At 41.7% G+C, this 24,955-nt stretch overlaps 1 protein-coding gene across 1 annotated transcript in view; it reads left to right on the top strand.

The window, feature by feature from the left end:
• CACNG7 (calcium voltage-gated channel auxiliary subunit gamma 7) overlaps positions 1–16,714 on the top strand; it is a 218,630-nt gene extending 201,916 nt beyond the window's left edge. The window contains exons 4-6 of the mRNA XM_063942765.1: positions 3,421–3,561; positions 12,406–12,551; positions 13,466–16,714. Coding sequence (XP_063798835.1) covers positions 3,421–3,561; positions 12,406–12,551; positions 13,466–13,723 — 545 coding nt within the window. The 3' untranslated portion in view covers positions 13,724–16,714. The remainder of the gene's footprint in view (positions 1–3,420; positions 3,562–12,405; positions 12,552–13,465) is intronic.
• Positions 16,715–24,955: the final 8,241 nt, after the last annotated feature.

Below are 24,955 nucleotides of genomic sequence, written 5' to 3'. Positions count from 1 at the left end.
CCTGGGTCCAGAAGAGTAGGACAGTATAAGGATGGTGAACAGATGGCGGTATACTAGTTTCAATAATAATAATTCATCAACTGAAAGAGCCAACAAAATGTTAACACTCACTACATAATGTAATGGGCCTTATTTAGAGTTGAACGTAATATTTTTTCCGCAAATGTTCTCCTAAAGTTTAGACACAAAACTATGTTCTATTCTGTGCATTTTGATATCTTAACATATTTTCTATCTTGAAGATACACGTACTGTAGCTCTAAATGCAGTAATTTGAGAATTCATCCCCACACTGCTTGTTTCATGTCACACTGGGAACTGGCCGATATCTAATCAGAAGGTTTGGCGGTAACCATGTTGACATTCACAATACACCACCATATCGACATTAGTTTGTTGACACAGTTCAGACTGTCAACAGGCACCATGTGGACATCCTCAGAATGTCGACATGTGAAATGTGAACAGTCTGAGGATGCCAACGGTTAGGATTAGGCGCCGCCGGGGCGGTTATGGTTAGGCTGCAGTGGGAAGTTAGACTTAGGCTGCAGGGAGGGAGTAAGGGTTTGAGATAGGGGGAGAAATACTTGTGCAGGAGCATTACAGGTCCATGCCGGAAGTGACTGTTACAGCACAGCCAGGCCCTAGATGAAGGCGCTGGAGCCGGCGGTGCTGCTGCCAGGAGAAGGTAAGAGACCAATAGACCACCAGGGATGGTTTGTTGACAGTTCATCATGTAGAAATGCTACATGTCAACAGTTTGTCCATGTCAATATGAATTTTGACATACAGTAACTATTGATCAGTTGTACCTAACCCAACAAACCAGCCTGCCATAGTCTGGTGCTAGTTGAGGCTTTTACTGTTTGGACCCTTGTATTTATTTCAGCCAGCATGGGTTTTTTATTTATTGCTTCCATATTTTAATAGTGTGAGCCACTAGTGTTCTTTCCAGGTGAAGTTGACTTTAAGTACTAAAGATATGTCTGTTTCCAAAGTAGGCTTCAACTCCATGAGGCATGCCACACTTGCTTGTACTTTAGTTATACATGCATGGGCCCGATCTGCCTCCTCAGGCAGAGGGGCCACAAGAACACCTTGCATTGTTCTCAGATCTCACTTGCATGGATCTCCGTTTTACTGCACATGTGTTTGATAGTTGGAAGTCCAACTAAATGAGGCTCAGGGGACTTGCCTACTTTTCTGGGCATTTGGTAGAGTCACCTGAGATTCGGAAGTCTCCTGGACATTCCGGGAGAGTAGGCAAGCATGTTTTGGAGTCTATTACTGATTTATGTCAGGTAAAGCCTAGAAGTCTTTTTTTCCTTTTGCAAGTTGCTTTGTATGTTGGGACTTAAAACCACCTTAACATATGTAATTATACAACTGCTCACTAATCATATATTAACTAATCAAATCTTTCAGCTAACGATACTGCACAAAGTGGTTAAATATTTGAGTCTGAATCATGGGAGCTAAGGGGCCATTAGTGGTAAGTATGGGCAGAACTGTGCCGTCATAGGGGTGGGTGGTAGAAGAAAGTATGTGCACACTAGAAGCAGCAGATAAAACTGTGTTCAATGTAGGTCACCTACGCTATACAAGTACATATAAAAGTAAAAGGAAAACACAGTCACTATTTGCGCTCATTATAAGTTAAACCAAATGGACAAAGTTCCTCAGGTAAAGGATCAAGGTCAGTGTTCCGTATTTGCTGTAAAACCGATATAGGATTTCCTATGTCCTTTTCCTTGGAAAATATTCCCTCTGCAGTCAAATCCTCAAACGATTTCAAGATACATAGAAAAAAAAAGTAAAAGGAAAACAAAATCGTGTAGTACATCCTGAAATTATATAATATACACCTCTGGGGCCAAATGTAATAGAGTGAGAGTTTCAGAAAGTGAGAGATTTGGTAAGGTTTTGCAGTTTATTTTAAAGTGGCAATCATTTACACTGCAAAACCAGGTTGTTCTTGCTGTGTAAATGATTTCCACTTTAAAAAAAAACTGCAAAACCTTACCAAATCTCTCACTTTTTGAAACTCTCACACATTACATTTGGCCTCTGGTGCGTGCCGAAGTACAGATATTCGTAACTACCGGTGACTATGTCCTCCATCTTGCTATTCTAAAATATGGTGTGGCGTACTGTACTCACACAGCAGTGTCGTATAATCCACCCATAAAGGTTTCTTTAATATTGTACTTAGCCGCCAGTCTACACCTATCTTCCGATTTCTTTATCCTCCTCCCTAAATAGAAAATAGATTGCATTTCTGTTCTAGCATTTCTGTTCTGACAAACTTTGTCAATTTGTTTTGACCTTGTAGTGAGCACAAATAGTGCCTGTGTTTTACTTTTATTTTCACAGGAGTGGGTGGGTGGGCAGGGTGGCATTTTGGAGTCATACTTAACTCGTAAATATATTTAAATGCATTGCTGTGGTTTAAATGTAGGTTACTTTGCTTCTTTGGAAGCATGGTACCAGTATGAAGGGGAAGAGCAAATTAGTTGCAAGGTTCTGACAGAAGATTGTACACTTATATAACATGGGTTAACCAGACCTGGAAAACCTTGCTCATTTTAGCTTGCACCCCATAGAGGTGTAAGTAAAATAATGAGTTCCTCCAGCCTGTAATAGGCCCCAATTTGTACAGCAGCATATTGAGTGAGATTCTGACCGAGTAAATGGCACTGGGGAAAACTTCATATTATCTGTATATATTTTAATATTAAAGAGCTATATTTGATTGTTAAGGGCCCTACACATTGGACGATATCTAAGAACGAGATGAACAATATTACATCTGTTAGTGTGAAGGCACCAACGATGAAGGATGCGTGTCCCCACGGTCGTTCATCGTTGGTTTCTCATCATTTTTCAATGTAAGCCAATTTGGATGATATCCAGGGTCGGACTGGCCCAGAGGGGAACAGGGGAAACCACCGGTGGGCCCCACTGCCAGTGGGCCCTTCTCCTCCTCTAGGGATCAGGTTCCAGAATCTATCCAGGTGCACTTGAATTATGCATTATACATGTTACATTATACTTCACAAGAATATGGGTTATTATATATTTACCAAGGGGCACAGAACATGTACTCTTTAATGGTTAGCCAAACCTCTGTAGTGGCTGGACACGCCCCAGTAGTGTCTGGCCACACCCTTAAGAATGGGCCCAGAGAATAGCATACCCCGGTGGGCCCTTAATACCCCAGTCCGACATTGATGATATCGATCATCATTCATATCGATCATTGTTCAAATCGCACTAATCGTCCAGTGTGTAGGGCCCATTAGAGTCTGGTTAAAATCTAGACATGTATGACTTGTGCCTGTACCATATTATGCTATGTGTTATGTAGACACAAGGAGCTGGGGACTGTTTACATACTGTGTCTTATGCCTCTTTGTACAGAGACCATCCGCAGTGCCACACCGTTTCCCATGGTCAGCCTTTTCCTTGTATTTACTGCCTTTGTCATCAGCAACATTGGTCATATCCGACCACAAAGGACGATACTGGCTTTTGTCTCTGGTATTTTCTTCATCCTCTCTGGTAAGTCCATGACAAACATATACTGTACTGAAGTCTCACCTGCCAAACTTCTACTTTTGTTTTTTTGCTTATGAAGATGTACTGTAAAAATGTTGCTTGTGTTTTCTCCTGCTGTGATTCCATGCATCACCAGGTGACTACAGAGCTGTGCCAACTGTTACACCTCACACTATACAGGATACACAGTAGCTGTGGTTTAGTTTTCTTTAAAAAGCTGCTGCTGTATTCACCTATGCAGATTACCAATTACACCTAACAGAGGAGGGAGGGCAGGGCAGAGCTTTATGGAGTGATACTCAAATAAATGTAAACACATTGGGGTAAACGTACTAGGGTGCACGTTTATTTTAGAACAGGTGATGTTGCCCATAGCAACAAATCAAATTCAATCTATTATCTTCTAGAAGCAGCTATATAAATGTTAAGTAGAATCTGATTGGTTGCTATGGGCAACATCACCAGTTCTAAAAACGGAATCTGGTCTTTAGGTCGACAGCACTTAGGTCAACACTCATTAGGTCGACCACTATTGGTCGACATGCATTAGGTCGACGTGGTCTATAGGTTGACATGGACAAGGTCGACATGAGTTTTTCACATTTTTTTTCTTCATTTTTTAAACATTTTCTTACTTAACGATCCTCGTGAACTACGATTGGGAATAGTAACCTGCCCGATCACTTTCCGAAGAAAACGACACCCAAAAAATAAAAAAAAAACTCATGTCGACCTTGTTCATTTCAACCTAATGACTGCGTCGACCTATTTCAGGTGTCGACCTAGTCACTGTTGACCAATAGTGGTCATCCTTATGACTGTCGACCTAGTTACTGTCGACCCAATGATCCACACCCCTAAAAACTCCAACCTTAATAATTTACCCTGTTGAGGTGGTCTAAATGTAGACTACTTTGCTTCTCTACATGCATGGTTCCAATGTTAAGGGGTGCACAAGAACAGACTCTTCCTCCCTGTAGCATGGCAGATTATAGCAGCATCAACACATTGGATCTGATTCAGAGATGCAAGCACATGGATACACAATGTGATATCAGTTGAATGCTCAGCTGCAATGTCATTTGCAGTGGACTTGCAAAGATATGCTAATAACTAAGCCACTGTATTGTACACATATACAGTATGTCCACTGCCAGCGTCTCACATCCGCCGCTCACGTAAATAATTGGGAACATCGGTTGGACCTGCATTTTTCTAGCCACCCCACAAACGCTCACTACCTGTCCCTCACTATGCAAATACATCCTCGGTGTATCTGCAATCACTAAGCATTTGTTGCACGTGCGCAATTGCGCTTTTGGTTCATGCATCTTTCCAGTTTGATGGTGTTGCCTGCACAGAGCAGTTGAGTTAAAACAACAATATACCTAAAATTCCACATACAGATGTGTCCTCATAAATCATTGCTGCAGTTGCACCAAACAACCCTTCTCTGCGCACTAGGTCACGTGAGACTCTGCTAGCCTCAGGCATCTTTTTATGCTGAAATCTTAGTCACAGTGTGATGCAGCTAGAATGCACCAGGAGTCACATGTGTGCAACTGAGTCTCTGACTCTGTATACAAAGTGCTACAATGTAGCAGTCTCAGCTTTTTTTCCAATACATGTTCCGTTGCGCTCTGTATACAGTACATGTCGCGCTGCATGGTGTATTGAGGCTAGATAGATGAGGACACATCTGTACCACCCAGTAGCCCCGAAATCCTAGGACACATCCAAAAAGCAGGGCAGTAAGTTGCCACATTAATTAAACTTGATTGTTTAAAAATATCTATTTTTATAGTTAGAGAATTATTTAAATGGTGCATTCTTTTAGCTGTTATAAATGAGTGGTGTGTAAATATGTATAAAAAGTTGTAAAATAAATTGATGCTTTTTAGTACTTGGGGATGTCATTGCCTTGCCATCTGCTGCCGTGACAACAGAGTTTAGGAAGCTGCAGATACATTACCGACTCTCCCTCAATGTTTGCTATGGAGCACAATTCCCCTTGATTGGTGTAATTTCTAGTTGCCTACGTATGGGTCGTTGGGTCGACTTAACTTAGGTCAACAGTCACTAGGTCAACCATGGAAGGTCGACATGCATTAGGTCAACAGGGACAATAGGTTGACATGGTCATTAGGTCGACATGTACTAGGTCAAAAGGTCGACATGGTTTTTTTTACTTTTTTAGGTGCCGTTTTCTTCGTAAAGTGACATCTTAATCCATAGGTCTTCAACCTGCGGCCCTCCATCTACTGTGGAACTACACATCCCAGCATGCCCTGCCATAGTTTAGCATGCCTTAATAGCAAAACTGTGGCACGGCATGCTGAGATGTGTAGTTCCACAGCAGCTGGAAGGATACAGTTTGAAGACCCAAATCTATGGCGAAGTCTGACATCAGTATGTGCCAAATACACAGATATTTTCATAACTTGTATATGGCCCATATACAAAGTGATTTCCCCTATCCTGCTTAATATTATCTATCTCCTACTGCTGTATTTACTGTACAATGGGTGCAGTGTGTGCAGTGCACATTGGCCACCGGGGCCCAGGGGCCCACACCACACACACTGCACCCTTTATTTTTAATACTCACCTGCAGTGCCGTAACTAGACTTTTTGGTGCCTAGTGCCAGAGACAGAATTGGCGCCTCCCCCCATTTTTCCAATAAGGACATAAGGCGCATGCCTCGTGGGGAAGGGGCATGACAAGATTGATCCCACAAAAAGCCCATGCTAAGATGTCCCTTCCCACATTTTATATTTATACACAAATCCTCTTTATACCAACATTCATGCACTTAACTTGAGAGCTCATTGTTATTCACTTACAATACCCTTTATTAAACAACACATTTCATTATACTGCCATACCCAGGATTCAAACCTATAACCTGTTGAATTCTAATGAAACACCCTACTCATTGATCTATTTGATCCTGCATAAAAATTATGAACACTATATGAAGCTACTGTTACTTTGTAAAAAAAAATAATCAGCATTGCAGTTGAGCAGATCTATGTAGTGTGCAGCCACACATCCAATCTCTCGCAGCCACACACTACATAGATCTGCTCAGCCGCAATGCTGATAATTTTTTTCACAAAGTACAAGATAAGTTTCAAATAGTTAGAATTCTCTAGGTTAGAATTATCTACCTTTCTATGTAAGGGCACATAGCTCAATGAATAGATTGTCTGACTGTAATGCCACTGGCAATGGGTTAGAATCCTGGATATGTCAGTATCTTGAAATGTAATAAAGGTCAGTGTGACTGGATAACAAAGAAATCTCAGGTTGAGTTCATGAATGTTGTATAGGTATTAGCGACAGAAGGGGTCAGGGTAGGAGGCAGAGGTAGTCAGGAGATGCTGGGCTTCAAAAAAGGGGGAAGCTGCAAGTGAAAGTAATTAAAACATATAATTGAGAAGTGCCGCCAACAGTGCCCCCTATCCAGCAGCGCTATGTGTGGTGCCCTCTCCGCACACACCTAGTTACGGCCCTTCTCACCTGCCAGATTCCCGCGGTGCAGCAGCAGCACTAGAAAAATCACTGGGAAAATGGCACGGCACCATTTACGCGGTGTTTCTCGCATGTGCAGTAGGACAATCACTGGGAAAATGACCACCGCGCTATTTTACCCGAGATGTGCGCATGCACTCTAGGCTCAGGGACAGCGCTTTGGTCCCCTAGGGACCATAGTGCCCAGAGCTCTACAGAATACCTTCCAACTGTGGTCATGTGATTTCTAAGCCCCACCCTGCCACGTCACTGGTGACGTCACCAACCCGGCAATATGCAGGATTGGGAGACAGCAGCGGCAAGGGGCCTGAGGCGGGTCGCATGCGGGAAGCACCCGTGTCAGGCTCCCAGGTGCGACCCACCTCAGGCAGTGTAAAAGGGGTATAAATAAAAACAATTACCTGTATTAACTATGTGGCTCATCGCTTAACGACCAATTAGATTAGCGACCTAGACGTAGGAACGGAACTCGGTCGTTAAGTGAAGAGCTTCTGTATTGTATCAGACCATCAATTGGAGAGAGCTTGCCACGCGTGTTTAAGCTGATGGTGTGTTAGATCCTTGATTTCTGAGTGCTTCCATCACATGGCAAGTCACAATGGGTTGAAAGAACAAGTTTTCAGAATTGTCCAGGAGAATCAGTTGGTTGGATAGGCATTAATAGAATGAGTATCTCCCAAACGGAAGAGGCCTAGGGCACTAGGGTTCTTGGGGGGATGGAGACGCTGGCTGAGTCACTGGCGTATACAGTATATAATCAGTGTAAGGTATACAGAACACACACATATAATTTCCTACAAAGATATGAGGAAAATGGTGGCAACATTGTGTGTTTTGTATGGACACATATTCTATCTGTTACATTTTTTTAAGTAACATTTAAGTGGTTACAAGAGAAGCATTACATTTTTTAGATAGTCTGTAATATGTCGAAGTATCTCCGGAGATAAAATAGTTTCTATTGTGTTATTTTAATAAATTGTTTTGTATTACACATTCGTATTGTCAGACTGTAAAGTTGCCTTTGCGTCATTGGGATTGTTTCTTTTATACCGAGCACATAGTTTGCAGAGTCAGCCGATTCCACACTGCACACCTACAGCCAATGAATACACTTATCTGTTGAAGAAATCACAGAAAAAATGTCAATAACTTCATTTTCCTGGATATTAAATGCTTGTGTAGTAGACTCTTACATTATGCCAGAGACTTTACTGTGCAAGCGCAAGGGGAATCTAGATGGGAGATTGCACAAGTGCACCCTCCTCGGATAGTAATGATGCCTCTGGTTCAAGTTTACAACAGTAGAGATTTTTGGTGATTTTGCTGCAGGAATTAAAGTGTTAGGCTGACTTTGCCTAATAAAAAATTTTTTCACTACTAATAGATTCGGGCGCTAATTTCAGATTTAATTACTATGCTGTGTTACTAAAATTTGTGTTCAGCCGCAGACCCACTGTGTGCTTGTAGGTGCACACACACAAACCATTATTCTAAGTTGGATAAAAAAGCACAACATTTTTTATTTAAATAGTTCTGCGCTAATTCTGTAAGAAGTCTGGTATAGTAAATATTCATACACACATATAATAATAAAAATGTATTAATATAGTATGCTAGCAACCAGTTCCCAATGGATCAAAATAACAATATACACAATAAATATATATATATATATATATATATATATATATATATAAAAAATCAACAATGTTCACTGTAATTCATTATGGGGGTGAATTAATCTAAGATAAAAAAAAACTTAATGCAAAAAAAGTCCCTGGGCTTGAATGATAAAAAAATTGGCACTTTAAATATACTTTTTATAAACTCAGACCCTATTAAGATGCTATCCCCAACTTCCCTTGTGTTCTCACATCTTTAGGGATGAGGTTTATTAAAATACCTTTATGTCTGTACACATCATTTAAGTAATTTTGTTTGGCATATCTATAGTAAAGCAATGACTATAATAGTAGGAGCCTATGGGTAGAGGTGAAGCGGGGAGCCATGGCGCCCCCCCCCCCCCATATACACACAAATTTTTGCCATTCAATTGGGTGCAGGTTCTTTCTATTTTTTCCTCCCAGCCCCGGATCACAACCAGATTTTCCTAAAATCTATATCTTTAGGAAGATTGGTCAGAATTGCTCTATACTGCTGTGCCCCCCCCCCCCTCCCCCCAATGACTAATTAAGCAATTGGAATTTTCCAATTAGCTTGATTAGTCTTTAATTACTCACCTTCCGCAACGCTGCATCTCCTCTGGTTCTCTTTTTCTCCTCCAGTGTCACAGAGAGATCTTCCAGGGACGTCCAGACACAGGACAGGTACATACTGCCCCTGCCCCTCTTCCACGTATACTACACTGGTACTTCTACCATGAACTACACTCCCCATACACTACATCGCCATTACCCTGCATTCCCCACCACCCCACACACACGATACTACCACTGCTACCCTACACCCACACCCTACATCGCCACTACCCTGCATCCTCCTCCCCGCACACACGACACTACCACTGCTACCCTACACCCCACACACTACATCACCACTACCCTGCATCCCCCACCCCGCACACACGACACTACCACTGCTACCCTACACCCCACACACTACATCGCCGCTACCCTGCATCCCCCACCCCGCACACACGACACTACCACTGCTACCCTACACCCCACACACTACATCACCACTACCCTGCATCCCCCACCCCGCACACACGACACTACCACTGCTACCCTACACCCCACACACTACATCGCGGCTACCCTGCATCCCCCACCCTGCACACGCGACACTACCACTGCTACCCTGCACCCCACACACTACATCACCGCTACCCTGCATCCTCCTCCCCTCACACACGACACTACCACTGCTACCCTGCACCCCACACACTACATCGCCGCTACCCTGCATCCCCCACCCCGCACACACGACACTACCACTGCTACCCTGCACCCCACACATTACATCGCGGCTACCCTGCATCCTCCTCCCCTCACACATGACACTACCACTGCTACCCTGCACCCCACACACTACATCACCACTACCCTGCATCCTCCTTCCCTCACACAAAAATTTGAACCGCCTCCCCCGCACACACTAATAGGACATTCCTCCCCCCAGCACACATTAATAGGACACCCCTCCCCCAGCTCATATTAATAGGAACCGCCCTCCCTCCAGCACATATTAATAGGGCCCCCCTCCCCCCAGCACACACTAATAGGTCCCCCCTCCAGCACACATTAATAGGACCCCCCTCCCCCCAGCACACAGTAATAGGACCCCCCAGCTCATATCAATAGGACCCCCCTCCCCCCAGCACATATTAATAGGACCCCCCTCCCCCCAGCACACAGTAATAGGACTCCCCTCCCCCCAGCACACAGTAATAGGACCCCTCTCCCCCAGCTCATATTAATAGGACCCACCCTCCCCCAGCACACACTAATAGGTCCCCTCTCCCTCCAGCACACACTAATAGGTCCCCCCTCCCTCCAGCACACACTAATAGGTCCCCCCTCCCTCCAGCACACACTAATAGGTCCCCCCTCCCTCCAGCACACACTAATAGGACCCCCCTCCCCCAGCACACACTAATAGGACCCCCCTCCCCCAGCACACACTAATAGGTCCCCCCTTCCTCCAGCACACACTAATAGGTCCCCCCTCCCCCAAGCACACACTAATAGGTCCCCCCTCCCCCAAGCACACACTAATAGGTCCCCCCTCCCCCCAGCACACACTAATAGGTCCCCCATCCCCCCAGCACACACTAATAGGTCCCCGCTTCCCCCAGCACACACTAATAGGTCCCCCCTTCCCCCAGCACACACTAATAGGTCCCCCCTTCCCCCAGCACACACTAATAGGTCCCCCCTCCCTCCAGCACACACTAATAGATCCCTCCTTCCCCCAGCACACACTAATAGGCCCCCCTCCCGCCAGCACACACTAATAGGTCCCCCCTCCCCCAGCACACACTAATAGGTCCCCACTCCCCCCAGCACACACTAATAGGTCCCCCCTTCCCCCAGCACACACTAATAGGTCCCCCCTTCCCCCAGCACACACTAATAGGTCCCCCCTCCCCCCAGCACACACTAATAGGTCCCCCCTACCCCCCAGCACACACTAATAGGTCCCCCCTCCCCCCCAGCACACACTAATAGGTCCCCCTCACCCCAGCACACACTAATTGGACAGTGCAATTCTCCCTCCACCCCTTTTGTTTATCTGCAGCAGCACTGACTAACTTGATCCTCGTGTGGCTGCCAGTGCTGCTCCTCATCTCAGGGCTGCTCTGAGGGACAGGGAGGGAAGAGAGGTGGGCGGTGCTGAAGACCGCTGTGCTGTGTTTGAAGTCACAGAGGGGAGGGAAGAGAGGTAGGCAGTGCTGCTGCTGCTGCCAGTCTTCGTACATGACTAGTGCAGCCAGAGAAATAAGTAGGATGGGGGAGGGACCCTGACAGACACAGGGAGGATATTGAGAGCTGCCTCTGTAGTTCGTGCTGCGGCCTGCCGCCGCAGCCCTTTACAGTGTGACACGCTGAGCATCAGCAGGTTGCAGAGCAGGGAAGGAGAGCGGCGCCCCTCTTAAGCCCAGCACCTCCCTGCTTTTACAGACCTTGCCGAGCGGGCGCCTTGCAGCGGCCTGCTTGTGCTGCCGGCGCCGCTGCAAGGTGCCCTCTGAAGTTTCCGGCGCCTGGAGTATGCGCTCCACCGGAACAGCCCTCCCTACGCCCCTGCCTATGGGGGGTATCCAATAAGCCGTGGTAATCTAAATGGTTCGCTGGGGCTATATAATTAGCTCCGATGTGGCATGCCCCTCACACCAATGTTGGCACTTATTGGGGATTATGCTTTGCACGCCTCAGACACACGAAGCTTAATCTGCAATAAGTGACCCCTAGACCCGCAATAAGTGCCACGAAAAAACATAGGTTTGTGACTTTCCGCAGGACCTATGTTTTTCAAACGAAAAACAGGTGTTTTTCGCAGGACCTAATTGGATAGGGGCCTAATTGGATACCGCAGGTAATTGGATAACCCCTAAGCGTTTGTAAGATTTTACCCATCGTCAATAATATTCCGTATGGGTCTCACTTTCTTTATCCAGTCCTAATATACATGTGACACAGATGAACACAGAAATCCAGCTCTGTATGATCCTAACCTTTAGTCATGTAAAATGACATACGTTTAGTTCTGGCTGTAATCGATGTTGTGCATGAATGTTGACCAATTCTTTTCATTGATCTGCGCTACTGTATGTCATGTTTCTGTTCCAGGCCTTTCCCTAGTTGTTGGTTTGGTTCTTTACATCTCAAGCATCAATGATGAAGTTATGAACCGTCCCAGTAGTTCTGAACAGTACTTCCAGTACCGGTATGGGTGGTCCTTTGCTTTTGCAGCCTCCTCGTTCCTTCTAAAAGAGGTTTGTTATTCTTGAATACTAGAAAATGTCAAAGGGAATGATGTCTGACCCATATTATACACAAACACTGGTGCATCTAACTAGCAGACAGGGTTCCTGCAGACCCATTTCTTTCTTAAAGAGTGTATACAGAATAATTATCCTTCTCATTAAATAATTTTTCCAGATGAATGATTGGTCAATCGGCTGTTCCACAGTCTCTGCTTTAATATCAGTTGTAGGGGTTCCAATGACAGCCAAGACTTGTTATTCAAACTTAATGGTGCAAGTTCACTTTTGGCAAAAAGCAAAGTGATGTTGGTAAAAGGGGCTTGGGATATATCCCATTAAACTTGCAGAGATGTTTTTTTTTGCTTGTTGCAGTTGCCAGGAGTATGAGGTTTATGATGTATATTTGGTGATCCAGGATAGATAGTAAAGAATTCTGTGTTTTATGTTGGGAAACCAGGAACAAAAATCATAGGCCGGATTTAATGAAGTCTGAGTTGGCCGAAGGTGCAGGTTCCGGTCAAACTCGGACGTTTTCTAAAGCTGCAATCATTTACAAGGCATGGTTTTGCGTTGTATATGATTGCCACTTTAAAAAAGTCTGAGTTCGGCTGGGAACCTGCACCTCTAGCCAACTCAGACTTCATTACATCCGGCCCCATATGTCAAATGAAGATCTATGACTTCAGCACCATCCACAACTCATGGTATATTTAATCAAACTGAAGGGTGCAGGTATTTATGTTTATGAAAAACATTTTAACATCTGATTAGACAAACAATACTATTAAAAAGAAAAGGAAGTCCATTTAAATTCATATGTGGCACACATTTACTACACCTTTACTTTACTTCACCTACTGTATTTGTATCTGTGTTATTGCTTAATTTACTGTTTAGGTGGTTTTTTTTTTTTTTTTTGCTAGGGTGCTGGTGTTATGTCTGTGTACTTATTCACAAAGCGGTACGCCGAGGAGGAGATGTATCGCCCTCATCCAGCCTTCTACAGGCCCCGCCTAAGCGACTGTTCAGATTATTCAGGTCAGTTCCTTCACCCAGAAGTATGGCATCGTGGGCGCAGCCCATCAGAAATCTCTAGCGATGTGTCTATCCAGATGACACAGAACTATCCACCTGCCATCAAGTATCCAGACCACATACACATATCAACGTCACCCTGCTAAAAGCGCAAACAATGGGAAACTGTTTGGAAGTTCTAAACGTCTCCTATGGATAAAACTCTCCACATTGATGTCACAGTTTGACTTTTTGATCTGTTAAACTAGAGAGTATTGCGGAGTCTAAAATGTGAACATTTACTTCCAAGTATATGGAACGTTACCACACATGTTCCATGTAATCTATCATTTAGAATTTTGCTTCCTCCTTTTTATTTGAAGTTAGCTACTAAATTGTTGTTTCTTTGTAGACTACGCAGATATTTACCCTTATTTTCTTTTTATACTTTTATTTACTTTACCTATTACTTTTCTTTTTAGACTTTTTTGTTGCGTTTTAAAATCTTTTCTTCTTCCTATAAAATAATTTCTTAGTATTTTGAAGGAGATTAATACTCAATCCTGAGCTTTTGACTATGTGAATAATTATTTCTAATTTCTTCAATGAAACACATGAACAATGGAAGACCACACAAGCAACCTTTTCTCTTCCACTACAAGCTTTATCCTAATGTATTGTCAACCAGACTCAAAAACAAGGAAAAATGCTATTGATGAAATCTCTCCAGCAAAATGGTTTATTGAAGAAAAGAAACTATGTTATTTCTCCATGAAGAAAATGAATTGGAAAGAGGATACGTTTTATCGATTTATGATGTTCGAACAGACACACTGGTGTCAAGTACCTAGAAAATCTAAACGACGAACACATTTAAATAATTTCCTGTAGCACCCTCTTTGTAGGGTACAATATTTTGGATGGGATCCAAAGTCTTACAAATATGCCAATGTTTCGAGCTCCCTGTGCCAACTACAGTATATTGGTGAAGAAAGCTCCCCATGAACGTTACTTTTCATTGATTTATTATTTCCACAATCATATTTTAGAAATAAAACAATCAGAACTATGTGGTGTGGGGTTTGTTATCAAAGCATGGAGAGTGATTATGGAGTCAATATACTAAGCCTTGGAGAGAGATAAAGTACCAAGAAATCAGCTCCTGTCATTTTTCAAACACAGCCTGTAAAATGACAGGAGCTGATTGGCTGGTACTTTATCTCCGTCCACTTTATGTCTCTCCCAGGCTTAAAGACCCCTTTACAGTACCAACCAATCCGCTTCTAACTGTCATGTTACAGGCTGTGTTTGAAAATGACAGTTAGGAGCTTATTGGTTGTTACTTTATCTCTCTCCATTTATTCTCTCTCCAAGCTTTGCTAAATCTCCCCCTATATCTGTTAGAAAAACAAAAACTAAAAATTCAAGATAAGCATCGCGTCCATCCTAATCTGGTTATTCCAAGTAATGATCTATTTGGAAGATACCAAGGACACTGTCTGAAAGCTGATTTTCTGATAGAGCTGTCACGGTGTTCTATTTTATGTGTCTCTTTCCTCAAGTAGTTTAATCATCGGTCTGGAACATTTTATTTTTCTTCTGCATTGTCAGTGAAAAGTAATAGCATGGTGTATTTTTTTTTTAACAAAACAAGAATCAAAGTTCTAAAATTCGATACCCACTTAGCACCGTTCATTTGGGAGCATGACTATAAAACCAACAATCAGCATTTTGATTAATCTTAGCTGGCACAGTTGGCATAGAATGGGTGGCATAAAGACTTATAATGAAGGAAACGTCTCAGCTTACAACCCGTTAGCTGAATATATTTCCCACATTGCACTATCCTCACAACACATTCTGAAGTGTTGGTTTAATGTACAAATGATGTATAGACTGATATAACTCATTTTACTGCTGTGATTTTCACAGGGACTATGAAAGGCCTGGCTTGCATTTTGCCCATCGTATATCCTTTCAACCACGGAAGTCATTTTGTTTCTGCAGTGAGCAGATTATAATGGTGTCTAAAAGCACTGAAATGTATATAGATAGTTGATATATATCAATGCAATGTAAGAAATATAACATGAGATATAGTGATGAAATAATGGTCTGTCTGGAAGTCTTTAGCAGTTGCAGTTGACCCTATAAATATATATTATATTACAGGGGTAGACAGATATTGGCACTCTAGTTGTTGAACAACATGTGAAATAGTTTTGTAACTACTAGACTGCCAAGCATTGCTCACCCTCCAAATAAACCCTAAGGTCAGTAAAGACCTCTAGATATATCATTATTGGTAAGATCATTCTCTCCTTACTAATTAAGGATATTATATTTTTGCTATAGTTTAGATTTCAGCTGTGCTTTCATAGCCTATCATTTGTTAAATGAATGAGTGGGAATGTAAGAGAAAAGAAATCTATACCCACTAAATGAAGAAGTTATGTACAGTAATATATGATGCATATACCTCTAACTGACCAAACAGATTGCTTAATTTTCTTTGCAATAACTGGCCTTATTGTTAACGAGCACATGAGTTCTGACCTGTACAGTATAACATTTGAAGAAACTATTATTGGGAATCAAAATGTGCAAATTGTTCAATTCTGTGGGGGATTTGAATGGCGGTAGTTGCCTAAAGTTGCTACACGTGTGTGAAAATGATACTGTAACCATATGAGTCAATGGTCCAGATGTAATGAAGTCTGAGTTGACCGGAGGTGCGGGTTCCCAGCCAAACTGGGACTTTCTTTTAAAGCGGCAATCATGGCCTTGTAAATGATTGCCGCTTTAAAAAATGTCTGAGTTCGGCCGGGAACCCACACCTCCCGCCAACTCGGACTTCATTACATCTGGCCCTATGATAGAGAAGAGGTAGTAGAAATATCATCTATTTTCCCATGTCACTACAACTGGCATATCTTCAAATAGCTTTCAATCCTTACCAAATGTTGGTTTACATATTCTGTACAGGACAAAAGTTAAATAGTACATTAACAAGTGAAGCCTGCTCTATATTTTACATGATCTGTTTGTTCAATAGTTGAAGATTCTTTGCAATTTTATATCAGCTACTCCATTTTATACAGAATTGCAATGACTCAAGAGGTGCCCTAATAAAACACCCTACAGGAATGCTATAATAACACCTGTATTCCTAGTGGTGGTTATTATGCGAATAATAAGTTATGTTCTATACGCTTATCCCGAGGCTGCATAGACAGTCCAATCTGGGATTAGCAAACCTACTACATATGAAACAGCCTATTCTCAGGAAACTGAATCTGATTACGTTTTGTATCACAAACAAACCACATTCTCTGCCCACAGTTGGGAACAAATTTGCATAATCCTCCAATATGAAAATACAGAAGATTCCTGATTGTGTTTATGATAAAGGTAATGACACCTGGAAGCCATTGCATTCAGAAGCATCTTTTTTCATTATTTGTATTACAGTTTTGCATTTATGACAGCAATATCTAACCTTTTTATTAGTTTGTGTTTAGCTTTTAGGGCTGTACATAATGCACATCTGCTACAGGATAGCATGTCAGTGGTAGTTATTACAATGAGGTTGAGGTAAATGACATTATCATGCGACTATAATAGGTGATAGGGTAAAAAAATTATCATTTTAAGGGTGTTTGTGAGGTAATATTTGGTTCCATAAACATATTTATAGATCAATAATATTTTCTAGATCGATTTCAATATATTTGTTGACAACAAATGACTGCCTGTTATGCTCAGTGAATCTATTTAATTATTTGTACCTGCTGAACAGATTTTACATATAGCGATAGCTATTACAATTTTTTGACACAAAACAAGTATCTTCCATTGAACTATATTTTAAAATTTTTCAAGCTATAGAACACGAAGGACAAATGTGGCCGCCGACTATATATGAAGCAAAGTCTCAAGGAAGCTGCTTTTTCTCTCCTGTATATATTTTCTCACTAAGTTACTGCATGGCTGTAATTGCCAACATTTTAGCCTGGAACATGCTGCACCATCTAGATGGACCTTTGCGTTCTATAATCACTAACTATATCCTTACACCACTTGGCTACGATGCGTATCTGTATATGAAAAGTTCCACTTTAGTAAATAGAATTGAAGCCCAAAGAATACAAAGAGCTAGTGAAAATGGCATTCAACACAAATTTAGGGGAACCTCACCGTTCAGTTGGTCAGTATTGACAAATATGTACATACACAGTGACAAATATTTAAAACCTGGGGCTTTGCTTTAAGTTGAAGGTAGTAGAAGGAGACTACAGTTTGTAATCTTACCTTCACAATGCCGACACCGAAATCCCAACTAGCGGGAAAATACAGCCCTATAGTATTTTTTTGGTATACGTTTTCTTTGTTTCTCTTCAGAAATGTTCTACAATCTAATAAGGTGATTTCCCATGTTTGGTTTGGGGTTAGCAGGCCTACATGTCACTGTAAAGAATAAAAGAAAAAAGTAAATGATATATATATATATGTATATGTATATATATATATATATATATATATATATATGTGTATATATACAAACAAATCTAGAAAACCACAGCACTCGCCACCCCAGAAGCGGGGTGCAATATCTGCACTCACCACTCATAGGGTGGGGTGTATGTAGCCCATGGCCACCAACCCAAATATATACAAACAGAAAGTTCAGCACTCCCCATAGCAAGCTCACTTATCCTCACAACATCAATAAATAAATGATGGGGGTTTAGTTAGTGAATTGGCCAATGCATGGAAGCCTGCATACCGCTCGCCAAGGTACCCCACCTTCATGCAGGTCCTACACTATCACAAAGTTTCAAAAATTAAAAACTGGCAACTGTATCACACATAATATACTGCACACATGCCCACTAGGTTTAATGTGTATCTGCCATGCAACTTATGGCTTTTAAAGGTACACCTGTGTAATCTCACTTGTTCTAAACCTGTGTCAGCTGCTCCTTAGTAATTTATCAGCCAGTGTCAGGTGACTAGTGTACCTTTAAAAGCCATAAGATGCATGGCAGATACACATTAAACCTAGTGGGCATGTGTGCCGTATATTATGTGTGATACAGTTGCCAGGTTTTAATTTTTGAGACTTTGTGATAGTGTAGGACCTGCATGAAGGTGGGGTACCTTGGCGAGCGGTATGCAGGCTTCCGTGCATTGGCCAATTCACTAACTAAACCCCCATCATTTATTTATTGATGTTGTGAGGATAAGTGAGCTTGCTATGGTGAGTGCTGAACTTTCTGTTTGTATGTGTATATATATATATATATATATTAAACATTTGAATAATAATTTTAGTTCTGTTTCCAAAGCTAGAAGTAATTAGTCATTGTATACAATATTTTAAAACATTAAGTTACAAAAAAAAGCAGGTTGCCCTGTTGTAATAAAAGGAAGAACTTAATTTATCACAGTACACCCTCTTACACCAATAAAGTTTGTACCACATAGCTTGTTTAACAAATGTACATTAAAGCTATTCATTTCATTATGCGTCACCCTTGCTGTAAAATCAGCATTGCCACTGTTGAGATGGCGATATAAGCTAAATATATACAAAATACTAACTATTACTGTCAAATTAGCATAATAGGAGTAGTATACTATGAAGGAAAAAGTATGAGAAAACCAAACAATGGAATGGCAAATAAGAACTTACATAGAAGATATGAAAATAACATTTATAATACTGTATATAAAAATCCATTTATTTCAAAGAAAAACAAACTGCATTTAATAAAAATTAAAAATGACACAAAATGTGTTTAAATCCAGCAAACGTCTTTTACTTCCTATATTGTGATGTTCTCTGCCTATTTCCCACTGCTGTGCCTGATTATACAGGTGGAGCATGGATTAGCTTGGTAGATTTCAGTTATTGCTGAGAAGGATGGCTAGACCTGCCTTGACCTGGGACAATTGACGTGTTATATGTGGAATGTAGGATATTTGCAATAATGCCCTGGATTATTCCTAAATCCTCTGAAATTTTATTTTGATTTGTGGGATGTTTAGTTTAGTTAAAAAATAACTACAGTAAAATGAAAAATACATTGGGAGAAAAAAGAAATAGCTTAAAAAACATGTAACGTCACTCCTTGGATTTCTTGCATATGAAAGTTTGTGTATATTACTCAGCTAAATTATATATATAAAATATAGTTAATCTAAGCTCTTTATCATGCATGTCATGCTCTATTTGCATTCTCTTCAGCGAGTTGATGTGTTAGGAAGAATGTATTCTCTATCAGAGCACACAAAATGGAGATGCACTAAACCTAGGAGAGGGATAAAGTGTAGAGATAAAGTACCAGCCAATCAGCTCCTATCTGCCATGTTACAGGCTGTGTTTGCAAAATGGCAGTTATTTATTTATTTATAACCAGTTTCTTATATAGCGCAGCAAGTTCCGTTGCGCTTTACAATTGGATATGAGTTGGTAAGTTTGTTCTATATCTCTCTCTACTTTATCACTCTTAGTATATCTACCCCACAGAGAGGCTTACAGATGTGTAGTCTTTCCCCCTCATAAATTTAAAATCTTATCTCAAAATACACACCCTCTTAGATCTGCCTCTGACCTGCACCTCTCTCTGGGAATCACCTCTTACTCCTGCCTACAAGATTCCTCCCATTATGGAATTCTCTACCACACTTGCTCCTATTGTTTCACTAATGCCATCTTCCAGTTAGAATGTAAGCTCTCTCAGCAGGTTGTCAATTCCTGTTGGTTTCATGGCTGCATTTACTTTGTCTATATTCTATGTGGGGAATTCAATTGTTTGAAAAGTCAGTTGGGTGTCTGTTTTTTCCTATTTAGTAGACAGGAAAAAAACAGACACCCAACCGACTTTTCAAACATTTGAATTCCCCCCTATGTCTGGTTTTTCTACTATCAAGTACTAAGGCGCACAATGGCACCTTACAAATTAACTATAATAATAATGTGTTATTGTCACAGCTACAGATGGAGCCTTCGTTATCTTGACTGGCTGAGGCGTTAGTCCCGATCGGGCATACGCAGCGTACCGGGGAGCAGGGAGGCGCGCCTAGTCACAGAGAGGCGTGCCCAATCGCACGGAGGCAGACAGAGCGTTTGGCGTTACCTTTACGTGTAATACCTGCGATCATCCACCAGATGTCGCTTTTTACAATCATCACTGCGCATGCGTGTGGTCTTCCGTAAAATACACTACTGAAATATATAGTAAGGACTACTTTACTAGTGTGTCTCGTTACGCTACATACAGTATATACAGCGTCTCATTACGCTGCATTATTTAATACAGTATATACAGTACAGACGCAAATAGTACAGCATATATGGTCCATTTACAGTACTTTAGGAATATGTGAGCGTCCAAGTCCTGCAGACAAAGCAACATAAAACCAGTAGTGTACACTGACGCAAATGGATGTGTTAGAAGTTCATTATTGCCTATTGATATTAGGAATATTGTACAGTATGTTAGCATCCTAATCCCGTAGCCATTACTGCATAATCAAAACCAATGGATTTATTCATCTGTCTGTGGCGAAGTGGTGAAGTGTTCCGCTTCCTATACTCAGAGTCCCTGGTTCGATTCCTAAAGTACGAATGCATGCTAGTTTTTTTCAGACACTTTATTATTATTTTTATTCACATAAACCAGGGCAAAGCTGCAGGATTTATGTGAAACCTGTGTGCACCCTTCCATTGAACGTATAACAAAGAAAAAAAATAATAATAAAGTGAATGTCACGGGAACACATTACAAAAAAGGTTGGCACTTCCTTCCCATTGGTGTTGGTTTATGCCTTAGGGGACTCGGATGCTCATACTTGTATTTCAAAAGCACTGTATTTTCCACCGCCTCCCCCTACCCCCATCGCCCTTTCCCCCTGGGAGTCTGCACAGGTCATGCACTAGTCAGGGAGGGAGTTCAGGTCATGTACAATACACAAACACCAACGATCTATAGTACTGTGTTGCTCAGTTGCGGCGGAATACACTAATTTATACTCATTACCGCTGTGTATTTGCATTTGGCGTAAAGAATCACTCCTGCAGATTTACTCTGATTTATGTGAAACCTGTGTGCACCCTTCCATTGAATGTATTAGAAAGAAGAAAAAAAATATTAAAGTGAATGTCACGGGAACACATAAAAAAAAAGTTGGCACTTTATGACTCGAACCCGGGACTCTCAGCGTGGGAGGTGGTAGACTTCATCGTTAGACCACGATGCTTCATGAGAGATTTACAAGTTCATGTGTAAAAGTACTGCAAATAGCGACCCCTCCCCATTATGCCTTAGGGAACTCGGACGCTCATACTGTACATGTATTTTAAAAGCACAGTGTTTATGCATTGTACATACTTCCTTTAACACAATTAGTTGCGTCTCCATACACAATCTTGCGTCTGCATACACAAGTGTTTTAACATGTTCGTTTGTGTCTGTATAAACTATTTATTTATATTGTGAACTCTCACCGTCTGACCATTGGTCACCATCTATTAACATTACAGTCGTCACTGACCATTTGCCAGAGCTGTAGATCAATCCACCGCTATACGATGGAAAGTACTGGATTAGTGGAGCATTAGCCACCCAGTGGTGGAGATGTGTAATGCATGCTGAGTATCTAGTATCGCCTCAACACGCCTGCCCGTGATTAAACTCAGCAAGCTAAGCTATCGCCTTAGCGTGACTAAACGTCCATCTAGGCGCAGAAACAGTCAAGATAATGGAGGACTCATCTGTAGTCAAATAACTACAGTCTCATTTTTTTGACCTCTGACCTATCCCATTAGTATTCTCTCCTAAAGATGTGGACAAAAGCTGCAAGTGTCTGTAATGGGGTGATACTCCTTCACTTTTTAACTGAACTAAAGTAGATTTCACAATTTAATTTTACCTTTTTAGTTCAGATCTGAACATTTAAAAAACATGCGGTTTAGCAGTCCTTTAAATTCCTGTAAGTGCCAGAGGAAATTCAGCTACTCATTGGAAAGGTAATGCAGGGCTGTAACTAGGAGGGGGCTAGGGGGCACATGAACTGTGCGCCGGATTTGAGGAGGCGCCGAGACCTCCGACCAGGATCTTCCAGCTGCCGCTCCCTTGACCAGCTCTCCCCCATCCCACCCGCCTGACGCTCTGCAGCTGGACTCGGGGTAAGTGGCGGATCCCGAAGGGAGCACATTGTCCTCCTACACTGCTCTCCATTCATCCAAACTGTGGCAGGCTTTTCAACCAATCTAAAATCCTTAATACAAAACAATTCTTGACAATCAGTGCTTTGCTATGAGGATTTTAGATTGATTGTAAAGTCTGCCACAGTCTGGATGAATCGGGTGCTAAACAAAGCATATGAGCCTGCATACCTCGAGGGGGAGTGAGTTATTGTGTGCGTAAGTATATTTTACATTAAATACAATTCCAAACCTGGGCTCGCTCTTGCTCTCTCTATCTTTTCCGTCTATCTCTCATTACCCTCTGTCTCTGTCCTCCTCTACTATCCCTGTTCCACCGTCTCTCTCCTCTACCTATTCAATCTTTTCTTCCTCTTTCCTCCTCTTTCTCTCCCCCCCCCATCTCTCCTCCTCCCTCTCTGGGGGTAATTCAGAGTTGATCGCAGCAGCAATTTTGTTAGCAGTTGGGCAAAACAATGTGCACTGCAGGGGGGCAGATATAACATGTGCAGAGAGAGTTAGATTTGGGTGGGTTATTTTGTTCCTGTGCAGGGTAAATACTGGCTACTTTATTTTACACTGCAATTTAGATTTCACTTTGAACACACCCCACCCAAATCGAACACTCTCTGCACGTTATATCTGCCCCCCTGCAGTGCACATGGTTTTGCCCAACTGCTAACAAATTTGCTGCTACAATCAACTTTGAATTAGGCCCTCTGTTTTATCCCCACCCCTCTCTCTCATTCCCCGTTCTCTCTCTCTTCTCCTCTCTTTCTTTCTATATCTCTCTCTTTCCTGTATCTCCCCCCCCCCCCCATCTCCCCTCCCCTTTCTCTGTTTCCTCTCTCTATATATAATTTTTTTTAAAACAATAAATTACTTTTTTTTCTGGGGGAAATTACTGCCTTGCCCCGGGTGACAGGAGTCCTAGTTTCATCCCTACGTAATGTGGTAGGAGATGTAGACAAAATCTCAACATGTATTGTGTTGACATTTGTAATGCTGACATCACAATGTCAGCACATGCAGAATGTTGCAATGTTCACAATGTCGACGTGACATGTCCATATGAGAACTACCGACATTCTGCATGGACTGGCAGCAGAGGGTTAGGCATACTCACCGATGAAACACCACTGGATCTAACAGAAGTCATCATCAGCTGACTGCCATATTCGGAAGATATGCGTGGAGTCGCCGGCTCCTCCATACCAGGTATGTCACCGCTAGACCACAAGGGACATTTGTCGACATTCTAATAATGTCAAAATTTCTTCAGTGTCACTATGATTAATCTCAGCATGGCACGTCGCCATGATGCATGTTGACTGAATATATCACGCTGATTTAGACAGTATATATCTAGCTCCAGAAAACACATACATGCCATATGAACCCTGATACCCCTCCTCTCTATTATATGCTTACATGATGGCCAAACGTGGCCCACTGGGATAGCATTAAACACTATATACTATTATTGTGTTAGTGTGGCTCCCATAAGTCATACTGTAATCTTCCTAAGGCATGCTTTCTGATATTAAGTATGTTGCAATAGAGAGCACCAAATGATAGACTATTCACCTTCAATAGATCATGTGCAGAGTTACAACTATAGTACATATACAGTATGTTATTTCTGGTATTTACTGTATGGATTATAGCTTTAGGAACTTTTTATGGCAGTTCCACTGACAATAGGATAACTATCATAATTATTATTATTATTATTATTATTATTATCCTACAGCAAGAGTTGAACAGCCAGTAAAATCAGGACAGATTCAGTTGTTATATTTTCATAGTGTCATAAGATCCCACGCTACATATTAAACATCACTGAAATCAACAGAATTTCCAAATACAGGTGTGTCCACATACATCTATCCTAATCAAGGTTATTAGATTTGCTGCTTAGCCACACCCTCGTATTGGAATAAATATGCATATTAGTTACATCATTAATTGGATAACAGTTCATTGCATGAGTACCTTGGGTATTAGTTCTTGCATTGCATGTAGCTGCCGTGAACATCTCAGATGCTGCCCTGGCTAAAAAGCCAAAAGAACGAGGACCAATACGAGTGAGCCGCACCATGCATCACTAAATACAGTGTTGTGCTTAATCTGTGACTTTATACCAACTCCATTGCAGGAAAAACACTTATCCTAAGTGCCTGGGGCA

The sequence above is a fragment of the Pseudophryne corroboree genome, chromosome 10, assembly GCF_028390025.1.
Source record: "Pseudophryne corroboree isolate aPseCor3 chromosome 10, aPseCor3.hap2, whole genome shotgun sequence".
Taxonomy (NCBI): domain Eukaryota; kingdom Metazoa; phylum Chordata; class Amphibia; order Anura; family Myobatrachidae; genus Pseudophryne; species Pseudophryne corroboree.
The sequence above is the reverse complement of the archived record's forward strand: the minus strand, read 5'-3'. Positions and strand labels throughout refer to the sequence as shown.